Here is a 23,548-nt window from a genome sequence, read left to right on the forward strand (position 1 = left end):
TGTAAAAAAATCAATAAAATATATTTAAAAAAATATTTTTATTGAGAGGAAGAGGAGAGAGAGAGATTAATGAATGATGAGAATCATCAATCAGCTGCCTCCTGCATGTTCCACGCCGAGACTGAGCCCACAACCTGGATATGTGCCCTGACCAGGAATTGAACCGTGACCTACTGGTTTGTAGGTTTACACTCGACCACTGAGCCACGCTGGCCAAGCTATACTTGGTTACTTTCATTCCTTGATTTCTTGTCAGCTCATCCAGTTTACAGCTGCATCTACAAAATACTGTGCTACATTTTAACATTTATCAAGAAAAAACATTTAGAACTGCTCTGATCTTGAGACTCTTGTCCTATCTAACAGAAAGGGGATCATAGAGGACTTTATTATTTGTGAAGAGGGGGTGGTCTAGGAGAGACATGATCAACTCAATATTTAACAAAACCCATTTACCCCACCCTTTTTTTTTTTTTAAGTATTTACTGTATAAAGTACACTCAGAAGAGGGAGTGTAGTTTGTATTTAGTCCTGTGAATTTTCACAAACTGAATACACAAACTATGTAGTCTGCATCCCACCAAGCTCTCTGTTTTTTTTTTTTTTTTTAAATATATTTTATTGATTTTGTACAGAGAAGAAGGGAGAGAGATAGAGAGTTAGAAACATCGATGAGAGAGAGTCATCAATCAGCTGCTTCTTGCACACTCCCTACTGGGTACATGCCCTTGACCGGAATCGAACCTGGGACCCTTCAGTCCCCAAGCAGACGCTCTTTCCATTGAGCCAAACCAGTCTCAGCTCTCAGTGATTTTGCTACTGGAAAGGGGACCTGCTCTTGCCAGGTCTGCCTTGGGTTGGCTGGTAATGTGTGGGTTCTTGACTTTGTGCAGGAAAAAACTTCACAACAGGAGTCCAACAGACTATGAAAGTGTTGGGCACAGTGAAAGCTGGACACAGTGAGACAAGAAAGGGCTTAGCATAGAAGAAGCTCTCTGGGAAGTCAGAGAAAAGGGTGCCTTGGGAACAGGTTCAGGGGTTAGCCTGAGATGAGTTGCTGCTGCCTATTGCTCCCCTGGTTGTAAGTCTCATGGGATCCCTTATAAGTTAGGAGATGTGTGTGTGTGTGTGAGGGAGGCAGGGAAGAAGTGAGGGAAGAGGAGGGGAAAGGGGATGGTGGGAGCTACTCCCCAGCGGGAGAGCTCACACTAGGTCCTTTGCACACTTTTATCTCTTTCTTTGTAGGTGGGAATCTTAGGGAAGGTCTCATGAGAGGGTTTCAGCAGAATATTTATCAGTTTTCCAGGTGTGCTCCTTCAGGTCATGGTCTCCATGGATTGATCAGGGGTTGTGAGTTGTTGCAGCTGGGCCTGGTGTCACCCACCTGGTTTTATTGCTTTTCTGGGTCTGGAGCTTAAATACCACTGAGGTCTAGATGTTATCCCTAGGGCACATGTGTCAAACACAAGGCCCGCGGGCCAAATCCGTCCCGCCAGGCCTTGCAATGTGGCCCGCACCTCGCTGTCATCACTGCACTCCGCTGCGTTTCCATCACAATGACAGTTTATGACTGTTCAGTAAACCATTCGGCCCTCGATTTAGGCTGGATTTTAGATTTTGGCCCCTTCTCTGATTGAGTTCGACACCCCTACCCTAGGGAGATGACTTTATCTGCTGTAAATTGTCAGTTCAACTCTCTGTCTCAATTTCACTCTTCCACTTGCCCTAGTTTACTGGCCTATCTCAGGTTATCTTTAAATTTTTTTTTTTTTAATTTGGGAGTAATTATAGAAATGTCTGGGAGGTCCTGTGCACCCTTCACCTAGCTTCCCCAGGTGCTAAAATCTTGCATACTAAAGTACAACATGAAACCAGGTAATTACTATGGGTGCAGTCCACGAGACATATTCAAATTTTTACTGGTTTTACATGCTCTCACTTATCTATGTGTGTACATAGTTCCATTCCATATAATGCACCAGCAATGTATGAGAATTCAAGTTGCTCTGCATCCTTACCAACATTTGATAATGTCAGATTATTATATTCTTTTTTGTTTTAAAAGACGTTTGTTTATTTTTAGAGATAAATGGAGAAGAGAGAAACATCTATGTGACGTTGATGACTGCCTCCTGCATGCCGCCCCCTGGGGATTGAACATGCAACTCAGGCATGTGCCCTGACTGGGAATCAAACCCACAACCAACGAGTCACACTGGCCAGGGCAATTCTTTTAAAAATAGCCCTTCTGGCAGATATACAGTGGTTTTAATTTTTATCATCATAGATTAGTTTTGTTCCTTTTAGATGTTTATACAAATCATATAAGATTAGTGGTGCTGACCTTCCTTGCAGTTGAAATCTACATAACAATTTTTTAAATAAAATATATTTTATTGATTTTTTTACAAAGAGAGGAAGGGAGAGGGATAGAGAGTTAGAAACATCGACGAGAGAGAATCATCAATCAGCTGCTTCCTGCACATCTCCTACTGGGATGTGCCCGTAACCCAAGTACATGTCCTTGACGGGAATCAAACCTGGGACCTTTCAGTCTGCAGGCCGACGCTCTTTTCACTGAGCCAAACCGGTTAAGGCTACATAACAATTTTTGACTCCCTCAGAACTTAACTACAGCCATCCCTTGGTATTTGTGGGGAATTGATTGTAGGAACTATCCCTGCCCCCTCAGATACCAAAATCTGAGGATACTCCAGGCTCTTATAAAAAATGTTGTAGAACAATGCATATAGTCAGCCTGCCACATCTATGGGTTTCCAAACTTGGACTGAATACCGTTTTTTAAAAAAATATATATTTTTAGTGATTTCAGCGAGAAAGAAAGAGGGAGAGAGAGATATCAATAGAAACATCAATGATGAGAGAGAATCATTGATCAGCTGCCTCCTGCATGCCCAGCATTGGGGGTTGAGCCCGCAATCCGGGTATGTGCCCTGACCAGGAATCGAGCCGTGATCTCCTGGTTCATAGGTTGATGCTCAACCACTGAGCTACATCAGCCAGGCTGAATACTGTTTTTGATCCATGGTTGGTTGAATGCAAGGATGTGAAACCTAGGGATATGGAGGCCCAATGGTATATTTATTAAAAAAAAATCCTCGTATAAATGGACCACGGTTCAAACCCATGTTGTTAAAGGGTCAGCTCTATATACTTTTTGTCTGTCTGCTTTTGCTCAACATAACATCTTTGAGATTCATTTATGTTTTTGTGTATATCAGCAGTTTGTTCATTTTTATCGCTACATGTATTGCACTGTATGAATATGCTACTTTTGGTTAGCCATTCACCTAGTGGTGGAATTAGGTTGTTTCCAACTTACCGTTGCTGTGCACCATCCTCCAAGTTGTTTGTGGCAGTTTCCCCTCTGCCCCCAGTGTGTGAGGTGGTAATTGGCAGTGGAGGATAAGATAAATAAGATAAATACATCCTAAGCAGGTGCCATTGACTGTCTTTGGTGGTGGTTTCTTTGGGAGGGGGCTGGGCATTCTTGGTACCTGGTGGCCTCCTTGCCCTATTTTAAGGGTCTCTGATAGGGATAAAATTCACTGGAAATGTCTCTCTCCTCCCATGTTCCCAAAAGATGGTTACATTACACTGTGTCCTGTTTAAGAAGAGCCTCAGGAGAAATTCCTGCAGAGCAAGCATGTCAAACTCAAAGCTAACATGGGCCAAATAAACAAGGTTTAAGTTTATGTGGGCCACGGGGGAAAAAAAAAAAAAAGCTTAAATTTTCATAGAAATGTAGGTTTATACATTTTTTGATAGAGACATGAATACAAAGAGCTAAAATAAATGAGTAATTGTTAACATAAAACAATAGAACATTAGTATAGTGCTAGGGTGTTGATCTGTGAGTGCCTTGGGTGGGGCCTGGATGAGGCTGGTTGACCTATTTGGAAATGTCTTTTGTGTGAAGTGTATCATTGGGCATGTGGAGGTATTATTGATATGAGAAAATGCTAAGTAACTGAAAAACAAAAAAACAAAAAAAACAACAAAAAAAACAATAGAACATTTTAATAAAAATTAATATTTTTTCTTGAACATTAACTTACCAGACACTAAATAATCTCATAAATTAATAAGCATAATGCAAATAAACCTATTTTTCTTGTTCTCCAAAAGTGAAATATTTTCTGTTGTGCACACCAAACAGGTCAGTCCAAGACTAATGACGTGGCAATTGGCTGTTACAATATTCAATGCCAGTATTAGTGGAGAGAAATGGTGCGCCTGTGCGTAAGGCACATAAGGGAAATGAATGCAACAATAATAATCAGACATTAGCAACCGTTATAGTTCATTATTTTAAAATATATATATTTTATTTATTTCAGAGAGGAATGGAGAGGGAGAGAGAGATGGAAACATCAATGATGAGAGAGAATCACTGATTGGCTGCCTCCTGCACGGCCCCCACAGGGGGTTAAATCTGCAACCCAGGCATGTGCCCTTGACCAGAATCAAACCCAGGATCTTTCATTCTGCAGGCCGACTATCCACTGAGCCAAACCAGCTAGGGCCTTTGTAGTTCGTTATTAATAACTAGAGGCCCAGTGTACAAAATTCATGCATGCGGAGGGTGGGGGGTGTCCGTCAGCCTAGCCTGCACCCTCTCTAATCTGGGACATCCCTCTCACAATCCAGGACGCAGCTGGCTCCCAACCGCTAGCCTGCCTGCCTGATTGCCCCTAACCACTTCTGCTGTTAGCCTGATCACCCCCTAATCACTCTTCTGTCAGCCTGATAAACGCCTAACTGCTTCCCTGCTGCCGCGATTGTCCCTAACTGCCCTGCCCTGACTGCCTGGTCACCCCTAACTGTCCTCCTTTGTAGGCCTGGTCACCCCAATTGCCCTCCCCTGCAGGCCTGGTTGCCCCTAACTGCCCTCCCCTGCAGGCTTGGTCACCACTAACTGCTCTCCCCTGCAGGCCTGTGGTTCCCCTCAACTGCCCTCCCCTACAGGCTGGTCACCCCCAACTGCCCTCCTCTGCCTGCCATCTTATGGCAGTCATCTAGTGTCCTCATGGGGGTGGCCATCTTGTGTGTTGGAGTGACAGTCATTTTGCATATTACCTCTTTATTATATAGGATTATGTATAGCAGCATATTATAAAAATTAAGTTAACAAAATTTTTATTAAAACTTTTCTTACATATTGTTATATTGGTTGGGCTACAAAAATATTCATTGTGGACTGCATGTAGCCATTGGCCATGAGTTAGATATGCTTGCTGTAGTCTCTCAGGAGCAGAAATCATTTCACTTCTCCTGAGCAGTTGGTTTGTTCTTATTTTAAGGACACTGCGAATTGGCAAGTGATCAAGTTACACACACATAGGAACTTCCATATGTGGGACTATTTGCTTTTGTATTAGCCTTGTGAATGGTTCCATTTTGTGTGCCTGCTTTTCTGTGGTTTTCTTTTACTGTTACTTCCGATTTTTGCTTACTTGCTGTACTTTATGAGTACTGGGAAGCCACGTTTATGCTTTTGTGGCATGCAGGTAGGTTATAATAAAGAATGTTCCTTGTATCATGATGTGGGGGCATCTTTGGCAGCAGGGGAGTCACCCCGGCTCTGAGATGTTTGAAGGGCCAGCTAGTGAAATGGGGGGCCTTCGTGTGACCTTGATCTCCTTAGCAGTTGATGAACTGGCCTCAGACCAGTATGTAAAGCACATGCAAATCCTCCAGCTGCCTCTTAGAGCTGGCTGGGCACATAGTCCTTAGCCTCATATTTTTGATGGCTCTGGCTTCCACCCTGTTCCACCGAGTCTATCTCACTGCCCCTTCTTTATCCAGCTGCCCCTCTGTGCTTTCCTGGAAGCTACTGTCCCTGTGTCATTTGTCTTTTCCCTCTTTTTTTGTTGTTGTTGTTAATCTTCACTTGAGGCTATTTTTTTCATTGATTTCTAGAGAGTGAAAGAATGAGAAGAAGGATGGGAGAGAGAGAGAAACATCTATGTGAGAGATACACAATGATTCGTTGCCTCCCACATGCACTCCCTACTGGGGCTGTGGAACCTGAGGTATGTGCCCTTGACCAGGGATCAAACCCACAAGCCTTCAGTCCACTGGTCGATGCTCTAACCACTGAGCAGCCGGCCAGGGCCAGGAGGGTGTCCTTTTCACTTGAGTTCTGCATGCCCTAAAATTCCTGGGCTGGGGTGGGGTTAGCACCACCCCCTGCCTTGTTTCCCCCACTTTGCCCTGCTGAGTTGCAAGTTTCTTCTGTTGATTGACAAGAGCGCCTGCTGACCTAGAGGAGGGCACAGGAGGGGGGCTGCAGGGCAGGACCAGCCCTAAAGCTCATAGTGGCAGAGAGGAATGAGTTCCCAAACCTGCTTCCCCTCCTCACTCCTGGTGTTAAAGGAGCGAAGAGTTACAGCTGCAGTTTCTTAGGAGGCCCAAGTCACAGGTCTCCCTTGGTGTAGCCTGTCTCGGTGATCACCCTCAGAATCAAATTAAAGAGGAAAGTGGTTTGGGAAGACGGCGCGTGTACCAGAGATTAGTTTGTTGATGCCTGTCTCTCTCACTTTGCCTCTCGCTCTGTGAGAGACACAGATGATGCTCTGAAAATTCCGATCGCAAAGAAAATGGATGGAAATTTCATTTGCTTGTAGGTAGATGGGCATGTCAGTGGGTCTGGCCAGGCACCAGGGGTTAGTGGGGGGCTGCTGCTTTGAGATTAAGGGAGAGATGGTCTCCAGTCACCATGGGATCCTCGTGGTGCGTGTCCCTGACTGTGGGAGGCAAGTTGAGGTGGCAGGCGGGGAGATCTGGAGCCCTGTGGCTTGTTCTAGGCTTCACGTTATATTCAGACAGTGGAGTTGGTGCTCGCTGGTAGTGAGCTCCCTGTCCCTGGAGATGTTCAAACACAGGCTGGGTATGTATCTGTCAGAGTTACCGTGGGAGAGATTCCTGCTGCAGGCAGGAGTTTGGGTCCTCCCATGGTAAGTGACCTTTTTTTTTAATATAAATTTTTATTGTTCATATTATTACATATGTTCCTTTCCGCCCCCACCCCCCCATTGCTCTCCTCCACCAGGTTCCCACCCCACGCTCTGCCCTTTCTCCACCCCCCATTGTCCTCATCCATAGGTGCATAGTTTATGTTCAGTTTCTTTCCACATCCCCCTCTCCCCTTTTCCCCATGAATTGTCAGTTCACTCCCCTTCCATACCTCTGATTCTGTTATATTCAACAGTTAATATTGTTCATCAGATTTTTTAAAAAAAATTTCCTTGGTTTTTAGATTCACTTGTTGATAGTTACGTATTTGTTGTTCATAATTTTTATCTTTATTTACTTTCTCTTCTGAAAGAACCCCCTTCAGCAATTCATATAATTCTGGTTTGATGGTGATGAACTCCTTTAGCTTTTTTTTATAAGTGAAGCTCTTTATCTGGCCTTCGATTCTGAGTGATAGCTTTGCTGGGTAGATTATCTTTGGCTGTAGGTTCTTTTTTTTTAATTTTAAATATATTTTATTGATATTTCACAGACAGGAGGAAGGGAGAGAAATAGAGAGCTAGAAATGTCGATGAGAGAGAAACATCGACCAACTGCCTCTTGCACACCCCCAACCTGAGATGTGCCCGCAACAAATGTACATGCCCTTGACCGGAATCGAACCTGGGACCTTTCATTCCGCAGACTGACGCTCTACCACTGAGTCAAACCGGCTTCAGCTGGCTGTAGGTTCTTACTATTCATCACCTTGAATATTTCTTGCCATTCCCATCTGGCTTGCATGGTTTCTGTTGAGAAATCAGCTGACAATCATATAGGTGCTCCTTTATAGGTAACTACCTGCTTTGCTCTTGCTGCTTTTAATATTCTCTCTTTGTCTTTTGCTCTTGGGATTTTAATTATGATGTGTCTTGGTGTGGTCCTCTTTGGATTCCTTTTGTTTGGGGTTCTGCAGGCTTCCTGGACTTGTAGGTCTAATTTCACCAGATGGGGGAAGTTTTCTGTCACTATTTCTTTCAGTATGTTTTCGATATCTTGCTCTCTCCCATCTTCTGGGACCCCCATAATTCTGATGTTGGTTCGCTTGAAGTTGTCCCAGAGGTTTCTTACATTATCTTCAATTTTCTGGATTCTCTTGCCTTCTAGCTTCTGCGGAGGAGTGGCTTCTGGCTCTTTATGTTCCCAATCTTTGACTTGATTTTTGCGATCTTCCATTCTGTTTTTAGGACTCTGTATGATATTTTTTATTTCAGACAATGTATTCTTTATTTCTTGTTGATTCCATATCATTTCTTGTTGGTTCCTTATTAATTCTAGTTGATCCCTTTTCATATCCTCATAGGTCTTATCGATCTTTTCTAGGAAATTCTTGAAAAACCTTATAAGCGTAGATTTGAACTCTATATCCAGTTGCTTTTTGTCCTCCAGTTCTTTCGTTTGTGATTTATTTCATCTCGGCATTTTCACAGCTTCCGTGATGGAGCGGGGTTTCAGGGTGGAGCCTACAGCCTTGGCTTCCGTCAGCCCCGCCCTATACGGCTCCTGAGTCTCAGGGTCCTTCAGTACTCGCTGCAAGCGCCTCTGAGTGAAAGGTGTCCTCGATTTTCGCCTGCTACCAAACAGTCTAGGCTCTCCCCCAATGAGCCCGGTATTGGGATTCAGTTTAGTTGGAAGTGGGGTTGGAGGTGGCGTTCAGAGCAGTCTGGAGCTTTTGTCTCCTTCCCGCCAGGGCAATCCCATGGCACAGCCAACCGTCCCTTCTCTGCACGCAATGTGCGCGCCTCCGGGACCTCCTTTCGCCGCTCCCCCGGGGTTCCGCCTTACAGCCCAGCTCCCTATGGATAAGCCTGAGTCCCCGGGGTCTGGCCTAGAACTGGGGTTCAGAGCAGTCGGACTGGGGCCCAGCACATTCAGAGCTTTTATCTCCTTCCCGCTGGGGAATGCCAGCCAGGCACTCAGCCGCCCTCCTCTCTGGCTCCGTCCTCTCTGCGCGCTCCGTGTCTCCGTACCTTAGGCTTTTACAGCTCCTTGGCTCTTCCTTCTGGTTTTCTCCTTGCTTCTCGTTGTAGAATTTCCAGTCAGTCGACTTTCCTGTAGTTCTGGGTAATGTCCATTTTATATTTTAGTTGTATCTTATTAAAATTGTTGTGTGCTGCTGCAGCTAGGTGTTTACCTGTTCAGCCATCTTGGATTCTCCCCGGTAAGTGACCTTTAATTAGTAAGATAAATGGGAAAATGCTCTCCAAAGATTTACTTCTTGCACTGTGTTATTGCTGAGTGCAGAGTGGATCCAGACAGAGGCTGCATTGTCAGGGTCCCACTTGGTTTCCCCATGGATTAATCTAGCAAGTCACTTGCCAAATGAAGTGACTTCAAACTATAGGAACCATGTGAAGGTGAGGACCCTTAGGCTGAGGGCTCTGGCAGCTTGTATCTATGTATGTATGTATTTATGTATGTTTTCATGCATGAAAGAACACAGTCCCCCACTATTACAAATTATGCAGTTGATTTTCTCACATTAGGGGAACTCGCAGGAGACAATACATCCATAGTGCCATGGATAAGCCTTGCCCTGGGAAAACTATCTTCATGATCATGGTAGCTCTCCTGGCAGGTAAGTATGGTAGCTTCTGCTTATTACTGAACTGGGGAAAGGGGAGGTTTTTGCCCTGGAACGTGGTGCGATGGTGGTGGGTGATGTGGGATGAAACCAGTGTGGAGATTTCATAAGCTAAGTGAGGTATGATTAAGAACTTATGACTTGCTGAAACTGGTTTGGCTCAGTGGATAGAGCATCAGCCTGCAGACTGAAGGGTCCCGGGTTCGATTTCAATCAAGGGCATGTACCTTGCTTGCAGCACATCTCCAGTTGGGGGTGTGCAGGAGGCAGCTAATCAATGTTTCTCTTTCATCAATGTTCCTAACTCTCTATCCCTCTCTCTTCCTCTCTGTGAAAAATAAATAAAATATATTAAAAAAAAAAAAGAAAAAAAAGAACTTATGACTTATGTCCTGCCTGATGTTCCCAGTAGTTAGAGAATTGGCCTGCACACCAAAGGGTCATGGATTTGATTCTTGGTCAAGGGTTACAGGTTTGAACCTTGGTCCCAGTTGGGGTGCATATGTTGGGAGACAACCAATTAATGTCTCTCTCACAATGTCTCTCTCTGTCTCTCCCCCTCCCTTCCACTCTCTCTAAACTCAATGGAGAAAATTTCCTCAGGTGAGGATTAACAAAAATAAAAAAATAAAAAAGTATGATCTGAGGGTTTATCTTCAGTTGTGTCTACTGTCATTTTTAAATCTCTTTTATTTTCCAAATAGTATTTGTTTATTATTTAAAAAATTATTATAAAATACTTATATATAACGTGAAATTTACCATTTTAACAATTTTCAATGTACAATTCAGTGTCATTAAGTATATTCATAGTGTTGTACAACCATTACCACTTAGATTAAGCTTCAGAACTTTAAAAAAAATATATTTTATTGATTTTTTACAGAGAGGAAGAGAGAGGGATAGAGAGTTAGAAACAGATGAGAGAGAATTATCGATCTGCTGCCTCTTTGCATACCCCCTACTGGGGGTGTGCCCGCAACCTAGGTACATGCCCTTGACTGGAATTGGACCTTGGACCCTTCAGTCCGCAGGCTGACACTCTATCCACTAAGCCAGTGTTTCCCAACCTTCTCTCATGATGAGAATCACCTGGTGGGGTTGTTAAAACACAGATTCCCGGATCCCAACTAAGAAGTGCTAAACTAGAATTTTTGGGAACATATAGGTAAAATTGTATACTTAACTAGTGCTCTAAGACAGATTTTATATACAGAGCACTAAGTTAGGTATGCAATTTTACCTATATGTTCTCAAAAATTCTAGTTTAGCACTTCTTAGTTGGGATTCGGGAATCTGTGTTTTAACAACTCCACCAGGTGATTCTCATCATGAGAGAAGGTTGGGAAACACTGCACTAAGCCAAACCAGTTTCGGCCAGAACTCCCCCCCCCCCCCCAAATATATTTTATTGATTTTCTACAGAGAGGAAGGGAGAGGGATAGAGAGTTAGAAACATCCATAAGAGAGAAACATTGATCCGTTGCCTCCTGCACACCCCCCATCGGGGATGTGCCTGCAACCAAGGTACATGCCCTTGACCGGAACTGAACCTGGGACTCTTCATTCCGCAGGCTGACTCTATCCACTGAACCAGACCAGCTAGGGCTCTTCAGAACTTTTTCATCATTCTTAGTAGAAACTCTACCTGCTAAACAATAACTCCTGTGTCCCTTCCCCTCAAGTCCCTGACAACCTCTGTTCTATTAGGCCTAGTAATAATTAATGTCGTTTTTCAACATTCGTTTAAAATCTTACTTGGCGTTGACTTGTATTGACATAACCTTCAAACACGTGGTATCTACAGAACGTGTGAAGTGCAATTAACAAGTTTTGCTTGAAAAAGTTTGTGTTTGGTTTGGTTTTTGTTGCAAAACTAGGGCTAAGAAGATGGCGGATGAAGAGCATATTCGGCACTGCATGCTTTACGAGTTCCAATTAGGAAGAAAAGCAAGTGAGGCTGCAAAAAACATCTGTAGTGCTCTTGGTCAAGATGCAGTTAGTGCTAGAAAATGCCAGCGTTGGTTTGAGAAATTTCGCGAGGGAAATTTTTCGTTAGATGACACGTGGTCGAGGCCGTGTGTCCAATTTTGATCAAGAAGCTCTTCAAGCTCTTTTGGTGCAAAATCCTCAAATTACCCAACAAGAGCTTGCGACAACTTTAAATTGTTCACAAAAAACAATTTCCAGTCAATTGCGTGCACTTGGCAAAGTCCAAAAGTTTGGAAAATGGGTTCCTCATGAGTTGACCAACAACAACCGTAATCAAAGAGTCACAATTTGCAGGTCGCTCCTCTCTCGTCAAAACCGTTTGCCGTTTTTAGAGCAAATTGTTACCAGAGATGAAAAATGGACGCTGCATGTTAATTTGAAAAGGCGGCCTCAATGGTTGGACAAAAATGAGGCTCCGCAGCCCACGCCAAAACCTGACTTGCATGTGAAAAAAGTGATGTTGTGTGTTTGGTGGAATTTTAAAGGAATTCTTCATTATGAACTTTTACCATGTAACCAAACCATTACAAGTGCAGTGTATAGTGCCCAATTGGAAAGGTTAGCCCAAGCTTTAAGAGAAAAAGAACCCGCGCTGATTAATCAGAAGGGCGTAATTCTTCACCACGATAACGCACGACCGCATACTGCAAGAATCACTGCTGAAAAACTGCGCCAGTTGGAATGGGAAGTTCTCCCTCAACCTGCATATTCTCCTGATATTGCCCCTTCCGATTACCATTTGTTTTGTTCTTTGCAAAACTTTCTTCTTGGAAAAAAATTTAATAATGAAGAATGCCTCAAAAATGCATTGACCGAATTTTTTGCATCAAAATCACAAGAATTTTACAACAGAGGGATTAAAATGCTTCCTGAGCGTTGGGCACAAGTAGTAGAAAACAACGGCAACTATATTGTTGATTAAATTTTGTTGTATTGTTTAAATAAATTCGATTTAAAAAAGTATTAGAAAACGACATTAATTATTACTAGACCTAATACTTTCTGTCTCTCTGAATTTGCTTATTCTAGGTACTTCACATAAATCATATAATATTTATCTATTCTAAGCTGAATTGTGTCTCTCTTCCCCCCCCACCAAATCCATATGTTGGAGTCCTAACCCCCAGTACCTCGGAATGTGACTGTGCTTGGAGAGAGGGTCTTCACAGTGGTACTCGGGTAAAATGAGCTCATTTATCTGGGTCCTAGTCTGATATGACTGGTGTCCATATATAAACACGTGAGAAGTTGGCCATCTGCAAGCTAAGGAGAGCTGCTCTCCTCAGGAAAAAAATAAATCTATCCACACCTTGATCGTGGGCTTCCAGCCTTCAGAGCCGTGAGAAGATAAATTTCTGTTGTTTAAGCCTGCCCATCTGTGGCATTTCATTATGGCAGCTCAAGTCAGCTAATACCTTGTCCTTTCATGACTGGCTTTTTTTTTCTCACTTAGCATAACATTTTCAAGGTTCATCCATCTTATAGCATGTACTAAAATTTCCTTTTTTTAATTTTTAAAAATTAGCATTTTAAACATTTTTTATTTCAGAGAAGAAAGGAGAGGTAGAAAGAGATAGAAACTTCAGTGATGAGAGAGAAGCATTGATCAGCTGCCTCCTGCATGCCCCAAATTGGGGATCAAGCCCACAACCCAGGCATATGCCCTGACTGGGAATTGAACTGTGACTTCCTGGTTCATAGGTCAACACTCAACCAATGAGCCACACCGGCTAGGTAAATTTTTTTTTTAAAAAAATAGTGAAATAATACTCCACTGTATGGGTAGACCACATTCAGTTTATCCATTCATTTGCAGGTAGACACTTGGGTTGTTTCCACCTTTCCAGTATTGCGAATAATGCTGTATTGACCACGAGTGTACAAGGATCTGATGGAACCCAAACAAGGTATCTTTATTTATTTATTTTTGGAAGTCCATTTAAAAATAAACTGGGAAACCAGTGTAACAAACCGAGGCTTATTGAAAATGAAATCAGTAACTATGACTCTGTAGACCCCATCCTGAGCCAGCACCAAGACCTCTGTTTGCCCTGACCCTGTTCCTCCAGCCCCCAAAGGACAAGCATATGTTGGAGTCCCAAATCAGGGTCAACGCAGGCCACTTCCCCACATTGCAGCCACCTCCATCCCGCCCTCAACTGACATGCCCCCTGGATCAGCAGGCTGGCTTTAGTCCTGAGAGGTTCTCAGGGTGGCGGGGAATCACAGCCATACCCCAGCCAGCTCAAAATCACAAGCTAGCAAAGGAAGGCAAAGAGGATACTTACTGGCTTGCACACCCACTCCTTTCCCCCCAGCCACCCCAGACAACAGCCATACATCCCGATCAGTAACACTGATTCTGAGGTGCCAGTGGGGCTCCCAGTGGCTTTAACAGCCCCCAGGAGATGATTGCAGAAGGCGTGGGGCCCAGGGGAGGGGCAGGCATTTGTCCTGCCACCTGCTCAGCATTAGCCAGATGAGCTGCTCCTCTCAGCTCTGCCTGGGATGCTGTGACCCCTCTCCCCCCCAGAATACCCGTGGCTGGAAACCAGTCCTCTTGCCAGAGAGAAAGCATATGTTTATACATTTAATTGTTTATGAATGTTACAGCAGCTGATTGGTAATAGCTGAAACTTGGAAACAACCTAAATGTCTCTCAACAGTTGATCATAGTTTGTGGTACTGTAAGTCCTCGCTTACCATTGTCAATAGGTTCTGTGATTTTAAGCAAAATAACAAAATGACACCAGTTTTACCATAGGTTTTGTGTGTGTGTGTGTGTGTGTGTGTGTGTGTACACTGACTGGCTATTTTATAATATTAAGAAAGTAATTGGGGGAGGGGTGTAAGAGATCAACCAGAGGACTTGTATGCATACATATGAACATAACCAATGGGCACAGACAGTAGGCATGTGCTAGGGGATAGGGGTAGTGGGAGAGAGGTGAGTGGGGAAAAAGGAGATTTATGTAATACTTTTTTATTTTAATTTTTTACTGATTTCTGAGAGAGAGGGCGAGAGAGATAGAAACAACAGTGATGAGAGGATGGAGCCTGAAACCTGGTAAGTGCCCTTGATCGGAATCGAACCTGGGACCCTTCAGACCGCAGGCCCACCCTCTATCCACTGAGCCAAACTAGCTAGGGCTGTAATACTTTAAACCAGTAATCGCCAACCTTTCAGACCTCATGGTCCACCAGTGGTCCGTGGATCACTGGTTGGTGACCACTGCTTTAAACAATAAAGAATTTATATTAAAAGAAAAGAAAAGAAAAGAAAAGAAAAGAAATTGAGAGGCCTCAGCCCATGGCAGGGAGCAGGCTAGAAACCATGGGCAGCATTTTTCTTTCGGACTTGGGACCTTATTTGGGCTGGAATATTGAAGGAGAAGCCCTCTGGTTTGACATATATACCCCCCCCCCCCCGAGGGTGCCAGCTTCCGAAGGCCCTGCTTGAGATATGGCAAAGCCAAAACTCTCACCCAGGACACCTTCCACCGCTTGGATCGGATTAGAGTACCATGGGCTAATTGATGTAAACAGGAGTTAAGTTCCTATGGCACCTCACCAACATTGTAAGGGAACAAGGTTGAACAAAACGACATTATTTGAGGGTGTGCTGTATACCCACACAGTGGAATACTACTCAGAATAAAAGAGAATGGATTGTTAATAAATGCTTCAACATGAATAAAGCTCAACATAATTTTGCTGGGTGAAAGAAGTCAGATAAAAAGGAATCATACGGGCATGATTCCATTTATATAAAAATCTAGGAAATGCAAACTAATGGCAGTGACTACAGGTCAGTGATTGCCTGGGAAGGGATAAAGGGTGGGTCCGTGAAGGGACAAAAGGAACATTGGAGAGTGAGGAGTCCGTTATTTTGATTGTATCCAGTTAGACGTCAATAAAGCTGTTTTAGAGGTAAAGTACACAGTAGATACCTAATCGATTCTTGTTCCTTTCCAAGGTGCTGACTGCTACCCTCACAATGACACCCTCCCCAGACAGACAAGCCAGTGTCTGCTTTCCCTCGGCTTTATAGAACTGGCTCTCGTGCTGTCACACGCGCTTAGGAAAATTGCATCAAACAGCACATCGAGGAGGCGACAGCAGGCTTTGGAACCCCTGCGCCACTGGAAACGGATCTCTGTCCCTCCACCCTCTGACTTACATCACATCACAGAAGCGTCTCTTAGCTCCCTCCCTTTTCCCCTCCCATCGGCATTCGGTCTCTTCCAGAGGTCGGGGAAGGTTAAACTCCTGGCCATTAATCTCAAAGGTCGGACACTGAGGGTTTTCCTTAACAATTAGGGCTTTACTCTCCAGACCTTTGGGGAGGGGCTGAAATGCATGCCTGTGGTTCTCAAATAGGGTTCTTGTTGCTTGGCCCTACAAATTCCCTCCTTCAGAAAACTGAGACATGACAAGGTCATTGACTTGCTTCAGACTTTGGATCAAGCTAGTGCAAATACTGGGAAGACTCAGATCCCAGACCTAACTCTAGGGCCGTCCCACTTTTCTCCCCTGCTGCTCCCCGCCTGAGGCCCACATCATATGACCTCAGGGCTGCTGAGGGAGAGACGAGGCCCTGCCTTCTGGGGCCCCGGCAGCTGGCACGGCAGTGGCAGAGCAAGCCTCCTCTCAGCCTCGCAGGGTCTGTGCTGCTTCCCCATCACGCCCGCCCAGTTGCCCTAGTGACTGTGTGACCCTTCTCCCCCGCCCTCGCTGCCACCAGCCCTATAAATAGAGGCGGAGAGCAGCTGGGCTCTCTTGGCAGTCACCATGAGGGCGCTGGTTCTGCTCTGCTGCTTTGTGGCGTCGCTCCTGCTCCCAGGACAAGCAGGTATGACCCCACCTTTGTGAGCCAGGCCAGACTTCACCTCTGTGCTTGGGGGGCTTGGGCAGTAGTTGGAGAATGAGGCCTCCGTGATCCCTGGGGCTGATGGCTGGTTCTCCTCTCGTCCCCATTCGCTTCTCCCCTGGGGTCCCGGAGAAAGAGGGGGGTGGTGGACAGAGCCTGGTCACATTCAGGGGGTGCTCAGAGAGGCCAGAGGAAGCAGAAGCAGTGAACTGAGAGGCACAGGAAGGGGTGAGCCTGAGTCAGGGGCCAGAGAGAAGGTCTGGCCAGTAGATGCTAGGGAAGAGGACCTTGACATTCAAGACTAGAGGAGCCTCCTAAAGAGACAAAATAAACCTATCTTAGAGCGGAAGGTGCCCCTGGAGGTGACTGAGTTGACCCTCTCCCCTGGTGGAGATCTGGCAGGGAGCCTGGCTTTGCATGCCCGAGGGCGGGGACCATGCTGGCAGAGTTGGGGTTTGTCTGAGGAGCAGTGGGATAGAGTGGGGGTCGGTTTGGGATATGATCGGAGATAGAGTTGGGGATTAGGTTGGAAACTGAGTTGGACAGAGGAACAGGACTGTTCTGGAGTAGAACTAGGCTTGGCTGGAGCTTTGTTAGAAGTGGCTGGGGGCCTGTGTGCCATGGTTTTCCTTTGACATCTCAGCACTGTGAGGCAGAGCAGCTCTGGTTACAGCACGGGGGTTATTTATAGGTGTGGAGGGGACACCAGAGCGTTTTGCCACCTCTCCGTTCCCAAGATTCCTGGGGCTAGGTTCCCCCTGGAGATGCTTCAGGGTGCTCTGGGGACCCCCCAGGAATCTGGGACTCTGCTTTGTCTTTTGGTGACTGCAGTCTTCATCCACACAGGGATGTGGGGGCCAGAGCCCTAGCCTTTCTGATCTTTGAGGTTCTGATTTTTGAGGGCCCGGTCTCGATCAGGAGAGCAGGTGGCTGGGGCAGCAGAAGCCATTATCTTGCAAGTTAGAGGCCAAGGTAGGGGGCTCCAGCCTCTCATGTGCTGCTGGGCCCTGCCCTTGTCTGCCCTTGAGTTAATTTGGGCTCCGTGGGGCTGCAGTGGCTGGAGTGTCGAGGATTCCAAGCGGCTGTCAGGTGGCTAAGTATGGAAACAGCCTTGTAATTGGATCCCGAGCCCCAGCCACTGCCACCCTCTCATTTTCAAAGCCCCTCCCCTGCTCCGCCCAGCCCCAGCTGCCACCTCTTCTTCCACACAACAGGCCAGGGAACTTCTAGCCTTTTAGGGACATCCTTTATCTTTTCTCACAACAAGGGGTCTGGACCTCTGGAATGTTCCACAGGCCTCTCGGGGAATCTTGGAGTAGGGAAAGGAGGCAGTCAGGTGCTTTGTGCAAAGATCCTCTCTCTGCATGCTCCTTCCTTCCTGGACTCTGAGGTGTGCTCTGGCCTAGGGAGGGGGTGTCCACCAGTGGGCAAGGTTCCCTCCCTCCTCACCCTGCTCACACGCGGGCTGTGGGTTCTTACCCAGGTGGATTGGATCACTACTTCAGTTGTAGGTTGCATAGCCTAAAAAATGGCTTCCTGCTACACCCACTGGGAGGTTCCAAACATGGGGGTGGCGTCCCTCCACACCCATAATGACAGTTTTTCCTCCTGGCTGACTCTCTCCCAGAATTGTGCCATCCTGCCCACAGGCCGCAGCTTAGCCCCTGGACTTCCCACCTCACCACGGGGCCCTCATTTCCCTGCCCAAGTTGTTTGCTCCTCCCTGGGTGGCAGGTGTTCTCTCCAACCTCCCATTCCTGTGTCCTGGGGGAATCCTCCAGGGTCCTTACGTTGCTCCCATGGTCCTCTGGGCCGGGGCAGTGGCTCCACAGCCTCCTCATCTCTACCTGGGGAACCAGTGCCCCTCCGGTCGCCAGGACGTTGATGGAGCCACCAGACCCCCTGACCCCAGTCCTTTCTAACCATCAGGGACCTCTTTGTCTTGGGGACAGGCTTGCTCAAGGACATGGAAAAGCAACCTTGAGTCGATTTACTCCGTCTCCTCATTTTCTAGGTAAGGGAGCAAAAGGCAGAGGAATGAAGAGATGTGTTCAAGATTAGACAGTGAGTTAGTGACAGGTGCACCCTATCTGGGATTTCCCGCCCTCTCTTGGCCTCCCAGAATGCCTCTGCCTGTGTGGCACGTGGGGGTGGTGGAGAGGCTTCCCTCAGGATGCAGGACAAGAATGATGCCATTGGTCCTTAGACTTCCTGGAGGGTGGGGTGGGATGGGGGTGCTGGGTTTAAGCCATTGACATTTGTTAGGCTGAATATGGAACATCTTTGCTTCCTGCTGCCTGCTGGAAGCAGAGAGAGATTGGGGACAGGTGGGGCGGTTTTCTGACTGTGTATCCCTTGTACTCCAGCCCAGTCCTAGTTGCAGATGTGCACATCTGCTCTGGTCCCCACCTTAAAATCCCAGGGGTCAGAGGTTGGTGCATGCTGGGGCTGACATACCCCTCCATGAGAGATGAGAGGGTATGGTACCACCAGGAGGTATGCCCTCCAAAGACCCCCTCCTCACCCACCTCAGGCTGGTTATTTCTGGGAAGAGGCCCATTCACCTTTCCTCAACAGATCCATGCAGCAGCAGCTATGGCCCACTGTGGGGAGGTCTGCTGAGAGAGTCTGAGCTGGGGCATCCTGGGGATAGAGCAGACCCCAAACACTTTCCAGCCCCCTGCAAGCTGTGTCCCCCGTGGGCTCTCTGTTCCTAGCTCAGCGCAACTTGATGAGCCTCTAGGGAGCATCTGGTCCACCAGTTCCCTCGCTGAGTCTGCGAAGTGCTAGTCTGGGATTTGCTAATGGATGCATCCTCCTAGATGTGGACGCCTTGTCTGGTGGCCTGTGAAATGGCATTTTGGAAATGCTGGTTTTGCTTCATGTCTGGATGTGACACTGAAGGTCACACAGCCTGTTTGTGACAGGGCCAGATCTGGAATTCAGGTTTCTCCACTTGCCGTCCAGTGATTTTGGCCACTTGTGCCATCAGGAGGAGGTCCCAATGAGGCCAGTTGTATCCACCTGGCTGTTTAGTGCTCACTGAGGTGTAGTGGGCTGGGAAAGAGCTAGTCCCTGTGGACATAGAAGGAAGATGGCAATTCCTCCTCTGGCGCCGTCTGAGGGGCTGAGGACAGGGCCTAGTACTGTGCCTCCTGGCCTGGGATAAGGGTGTGACCGGGGTGTAGGAAGGGGTGGGGTCTGCCACTGTGGGATGCTGAGCTTACCCCTCTAGTTTAGGCTCCTTCTTTGCTCCAAATCCAGCCCAACTGATGACACACCCCTTCATTTAAATACTGTTGGAGTATTAAAAGCCCTTTCATTCAAACACCTTGCTACATTTCATCATTAATTTATCCCAGATTTATTATGTACCTTCTATTTTTTTAGGTGTGGTACTGGGGGAATTCAGATAGGCCTTGGAGAGTTTACCGTTCACTAGGGGAAACAGGGTGTCTTCTGCCTTAGGCCTGTACATGGGAAATGTCAGACACATAGAGGTGTCATAGGGAGGAACAGGTGAATTGAGGTGGGATGAAGGGGAGCGGGAGGTTATTTTTAACTGAGTGGATCAGGAAATATTTTATTTTATTTTTTAAAAATATATATTTTATTGATTTTTTACAGAGAGGAGGAGAGAGGGAATAGAGAGCTAGAAACGTCGATGAGAGAGAAACATCGACCAGTTGCCTCTTGCACAGCCCCTACCGGGGATGTGCCCACAACCAATGTACATGCCCTTGACCGGAATCGAACCTGGGACCTTTTAGCCCGAAGACCGACGTTCTACCACTGAGCCAAACCGGTTTCGGCAGGAAATATTTTATAGATGAGGGGGCATTTGAGCTGGATCTTGAAGAAGATAGATTCAAACATGAAAAGATAGAAGGAAGAGAATTCCATGTACGGGAACAGAGTGAGCGAACTCCTGGAGTCAGGAGAGAATGGAGCTCTGAATCAGGAAAGGACATGTTTTGCCTGGGATAAGGGCAAGCAGAGTGAAGTGGGGTCGTGGGAAATCTCCCTGGAAGCCTAGGTTTGGGCCAGAGTATGAAGGACCTTGAGTGTTGGGCTGAGGACCATGACTGTGCCCAGTGGGTGGTGGATGGCCACTAAGGGCTTTGGAAGGATCTATCTGGCAGTTGTTTGTAGGGAGGATGAGAACAAGGGGAGACTGATTAGATAACCATGTCAGAAATACAAGTATGAAGTGTGAGCTCAGGAGAGAGGGCGGGAGTGGAGAGGAGGGGCAGACCCAACGGAGCTGGGGCAGAATCACTGCTCAACCTGGGAGCTGGGTGGGAAGGGCCCTTGTGGGTTGAGTGCAGGCCATATAATCTTGCCAGAAAAGGAAACCTGGACCATGAGAGAAAAGAACAGACTTTAAAAGTTCAGTTTGGGTCATTTTGAATTTTAGGTGCCAATGGGAGATATTTAGTTAGAAAGATGGGGTTGGACTGAGGAGAGAAATCAGGTCCAGGGATCCGGAAATGAGGTTTGTTTGGATAAAGGTGAGGGTGAGGCTGTGAGACTGCCGAGGGAGCTGTAGATTTGGGGAGTGGGAAGAGAAAGAAGACAAATGGATTTCAGGAAGAGAGGGACCTGGAAGCCAAAGGAAAGGATGTTTCCTCGATGCTTTGACATGCAGGAGGCCGCTTACAGATTATGGGGTGCCATGTGTGTTTAATATATATAATGATTTTTAAATTGCTTTTTAGAGAGAGAGGAACATCAATGTAAGAGCAAAATATTGATTGGCTGCCTCCTGCGCACCCCCTACTGAGGATTCAGCCTGCAACCTGGGCATGTGCTTGACAGAATCAAACTGATAACATTTTGGTGTACAGGATGATGCCCAACCAACTGGCCAGGGCAGGGGCCACGTGTGTTTAGTGAGGATGTGGAGGAGGCAGCATATTCAGAAGGTGAGACTTTTAACATTGAGTTTGGGAGGAACAGAGAACAGTTAAGAATGAGTGGGGATGGAGGAGTTTATGGAGGTAGAGAATTTTATTTTTAACACTAGCAAAGACCAAATGTGTTTGTGGGCCAATGGGGAAGGGTGAGGAAGTGACCAAGACACCAGATGCTTGAGGAGGGTGGATGAGGTCTGAAGGAGATCTTCGGGGACACATGGCACAGCACTGTGGAGCCCGAGAGGGGAACCACAAATTTGAGGTGAACTCAGTAGGCCTGGGACCTGACCTAGTAAAGATCCTGGTCTACACTGGGGATTGCTACAGAGGGCCTGGAGGGCCACAAAGGGAGGGAACCAGATTGATCTTCCCCAGAACTCTGTGAGGCAGAAAGGGAGCTGGTTGCTCTGATTTGTTAGGTACTGAATGCAGGGCCAGGATCTCATGCTGGAGAAACACTGGGCAGAGACTGAAAGACCGAGGCCTGGAGGTGAAGTCGGTGAGTCAGCAGTTCAGTCACAGTGAATGCTAGTATTGCTATTGGTGAGCCTGCTCCTCAGGCCAGGTGCTGCAGAGAAGACAACAGAAGGCACCTCAGGCATTCATTCAGCAAATGTCCACTGGGTCTACAATGGGTGAAGGACTGGGTTTGGACTCCATCAGGGTTAGTGACTTCAGTGGAAGTTGGCGTGGAGGCAAGTGGCCCGAGTTTCCCGGGTGATGACCTCGGTTCTCCTTCCTTGTGGAATGGAAACTGCCCAGGCTCAGGTTCCCTCTGAGGTCTTTTCCTGGCTGTGAGGCCTCCCTGCAAACTCCCTCCCCCCTACCTGCCCCATGGCCCATTGGAGTGGCTCGTTTTGGGATGGGACTGAATGAGAGGGGCAAGTTGAGTTGATGAGCTGGCTTGTGTCCTCTCACCACCTGCTCTGGGGATTCAGGCCCCTCAAAGATTGCTCACCTGCCTTCTCAATGCCCTCTGGACTTGAAAGCTAGAAGTCTGTCTTCAGACTCCTGCATTAGCCCTGTTGGGTCCTTTTCTCCCTCTTGGTGATTCCCTTCTCTTCTTCTACACTGCCCTGCTCTGTCCCCACTCCTAAGACATGCCACCAGCAAAGGCCCTGAAATTCATTCTAATGAGGGCCAATGGCTCAACACTTAGACTAGGGGTGTCGAACTCAATCAGAGAAGGGGCCAAAATCTAAAATCCAGCCTAAATCGCGGGCCGAATGGTTTACTGAACAGTCATAAACTGTCATTGTGATGGAAACGCAGCGGAGTGCAGTGATGACAGCGCGGTGCGGGCCACATTGCAAGGCCTGGCGGGACGGATTTGGCCCGAGGGCCTTGTGTTTGACACATGTGACTTAGACTGTCACTTTCCCATATTACTTTTTTATTTTTAAGATATGAAGGGTTGTTTTTTAAAAATATATTTATATTGATTTTGGAGAAGAAAGGTGAGGGAGAGAGAAACATCAGTGATGAGAGGATCATTGGTTGGCTGCCTCTTGCATAATCCCTACTGGGACCCTTCAGTCCACAGGCCATCACTCCATCCACTGAGCAAAACTGGCTAGGGCTACTTTTTGTTTTAAAGCAGTCACAAGATTTTAGTTTAAAGAATGGATATCGAAGGTGGAATGTCCCATTACTTTGATGGGCAAGATCTTACCAAAACTCCCTAATGACAGCATTGAGGCAATAAAGAGTTCACTCTGTCTGAGCATAGAGGGGCTTAACTGTGGAGTGGGGCTTTCTCTCTCTGTCCTGAAAGAGTAAGAGAATGAATGAACTGGAGCCCTGGTGGGCACAGCTATAGGCCTGCAAACTGGACTTGCCCAGTGCTCTGGAGACCCCAAACCTCTCTGCTAACCCCCATCCCCGGATTCCTTAGCAGGAGGCAAAGGGGGGCAGATGGGATGGGTCAGATTTTTGGAGACATTTTCTTGGTCTGCGTTGCCTGTGCTATCGTCTTTCTCTGGGATCACAGTGTTCTGTCCTGTTATAGGTTTTATACTTCCCTCGCCCCAAAGGTGGTTCTTCCCTCAGAATCAAGGTCCCAGTTACTCCTTTGCTCAAGAGACATGCCTGTGCTTGTCTCTTCTTTATCTTCCCTCACACAGGTCTCTGGAGCAGGAGCAGCCTTTC

General features: G+C 46.6%; 1 protein-coding gene and 1 non-coding gene across 4 annotated transcripts in view; one reads left to right on the forward strand and one right to left on the reverse strand.

The window, feature by feature from the left end:
- Window positions 1-9,460: 9,460 nt before the first annotated feature.
- LOC118704047 lies at window positions 9,461-9,624 on the reverse strand. Its single transcript, XR_004983274.1, has one exon. It is a non-coding gene; the product is annotated as a U1 spliceosomal RNA (small nuclear RNA).
- A 5,945-nt stretch (window positions 9,625-15,569) lies between these two features.
- SRL (sarcalumenin) overlaps window positions 15,570-23,548 on the forward strand; it is a 47,917-nt gene continuing 39,938 nt past the window's right edge. For 2 of the 3 annotated variants that reach the window (XR_006739700.1, XM_036410230.2), the window contains exon 1: window positions 15,570-16,466. Coding sequence is in view for 2 of the 3 variants with exons in the window: in XM_036410230.2 (XP_036266123.1) it covers window positions 16,406-16,466 (61 nt within the window). In the remaining variant the exon portion in view is untranslated. The remainder of the gene's footprint in view (window positions 16,467-23,548) is intronic. The other variant, XM_036410231.2, reaches the window with a different exon arrangement.

Source organism: Pipistrellus kuhlii, unplaced genomic scaffold (genome assembly GCF_014108245.1).
Source record: "Pipistrellus kuhlii isolate mPipKuh1 unplaced genomic scaffold, mPipKuh1.p scaffold_m20_p_4, whole genome shotgun sequence".
In the NCBI taxonomy this organism is placed as follows: Eukaryota; Metazoa; Chordata; class Mammalia; order Chiroptera; family Vespertilionidae; genus Pipistrellus; species Pipistrellus kuhlii.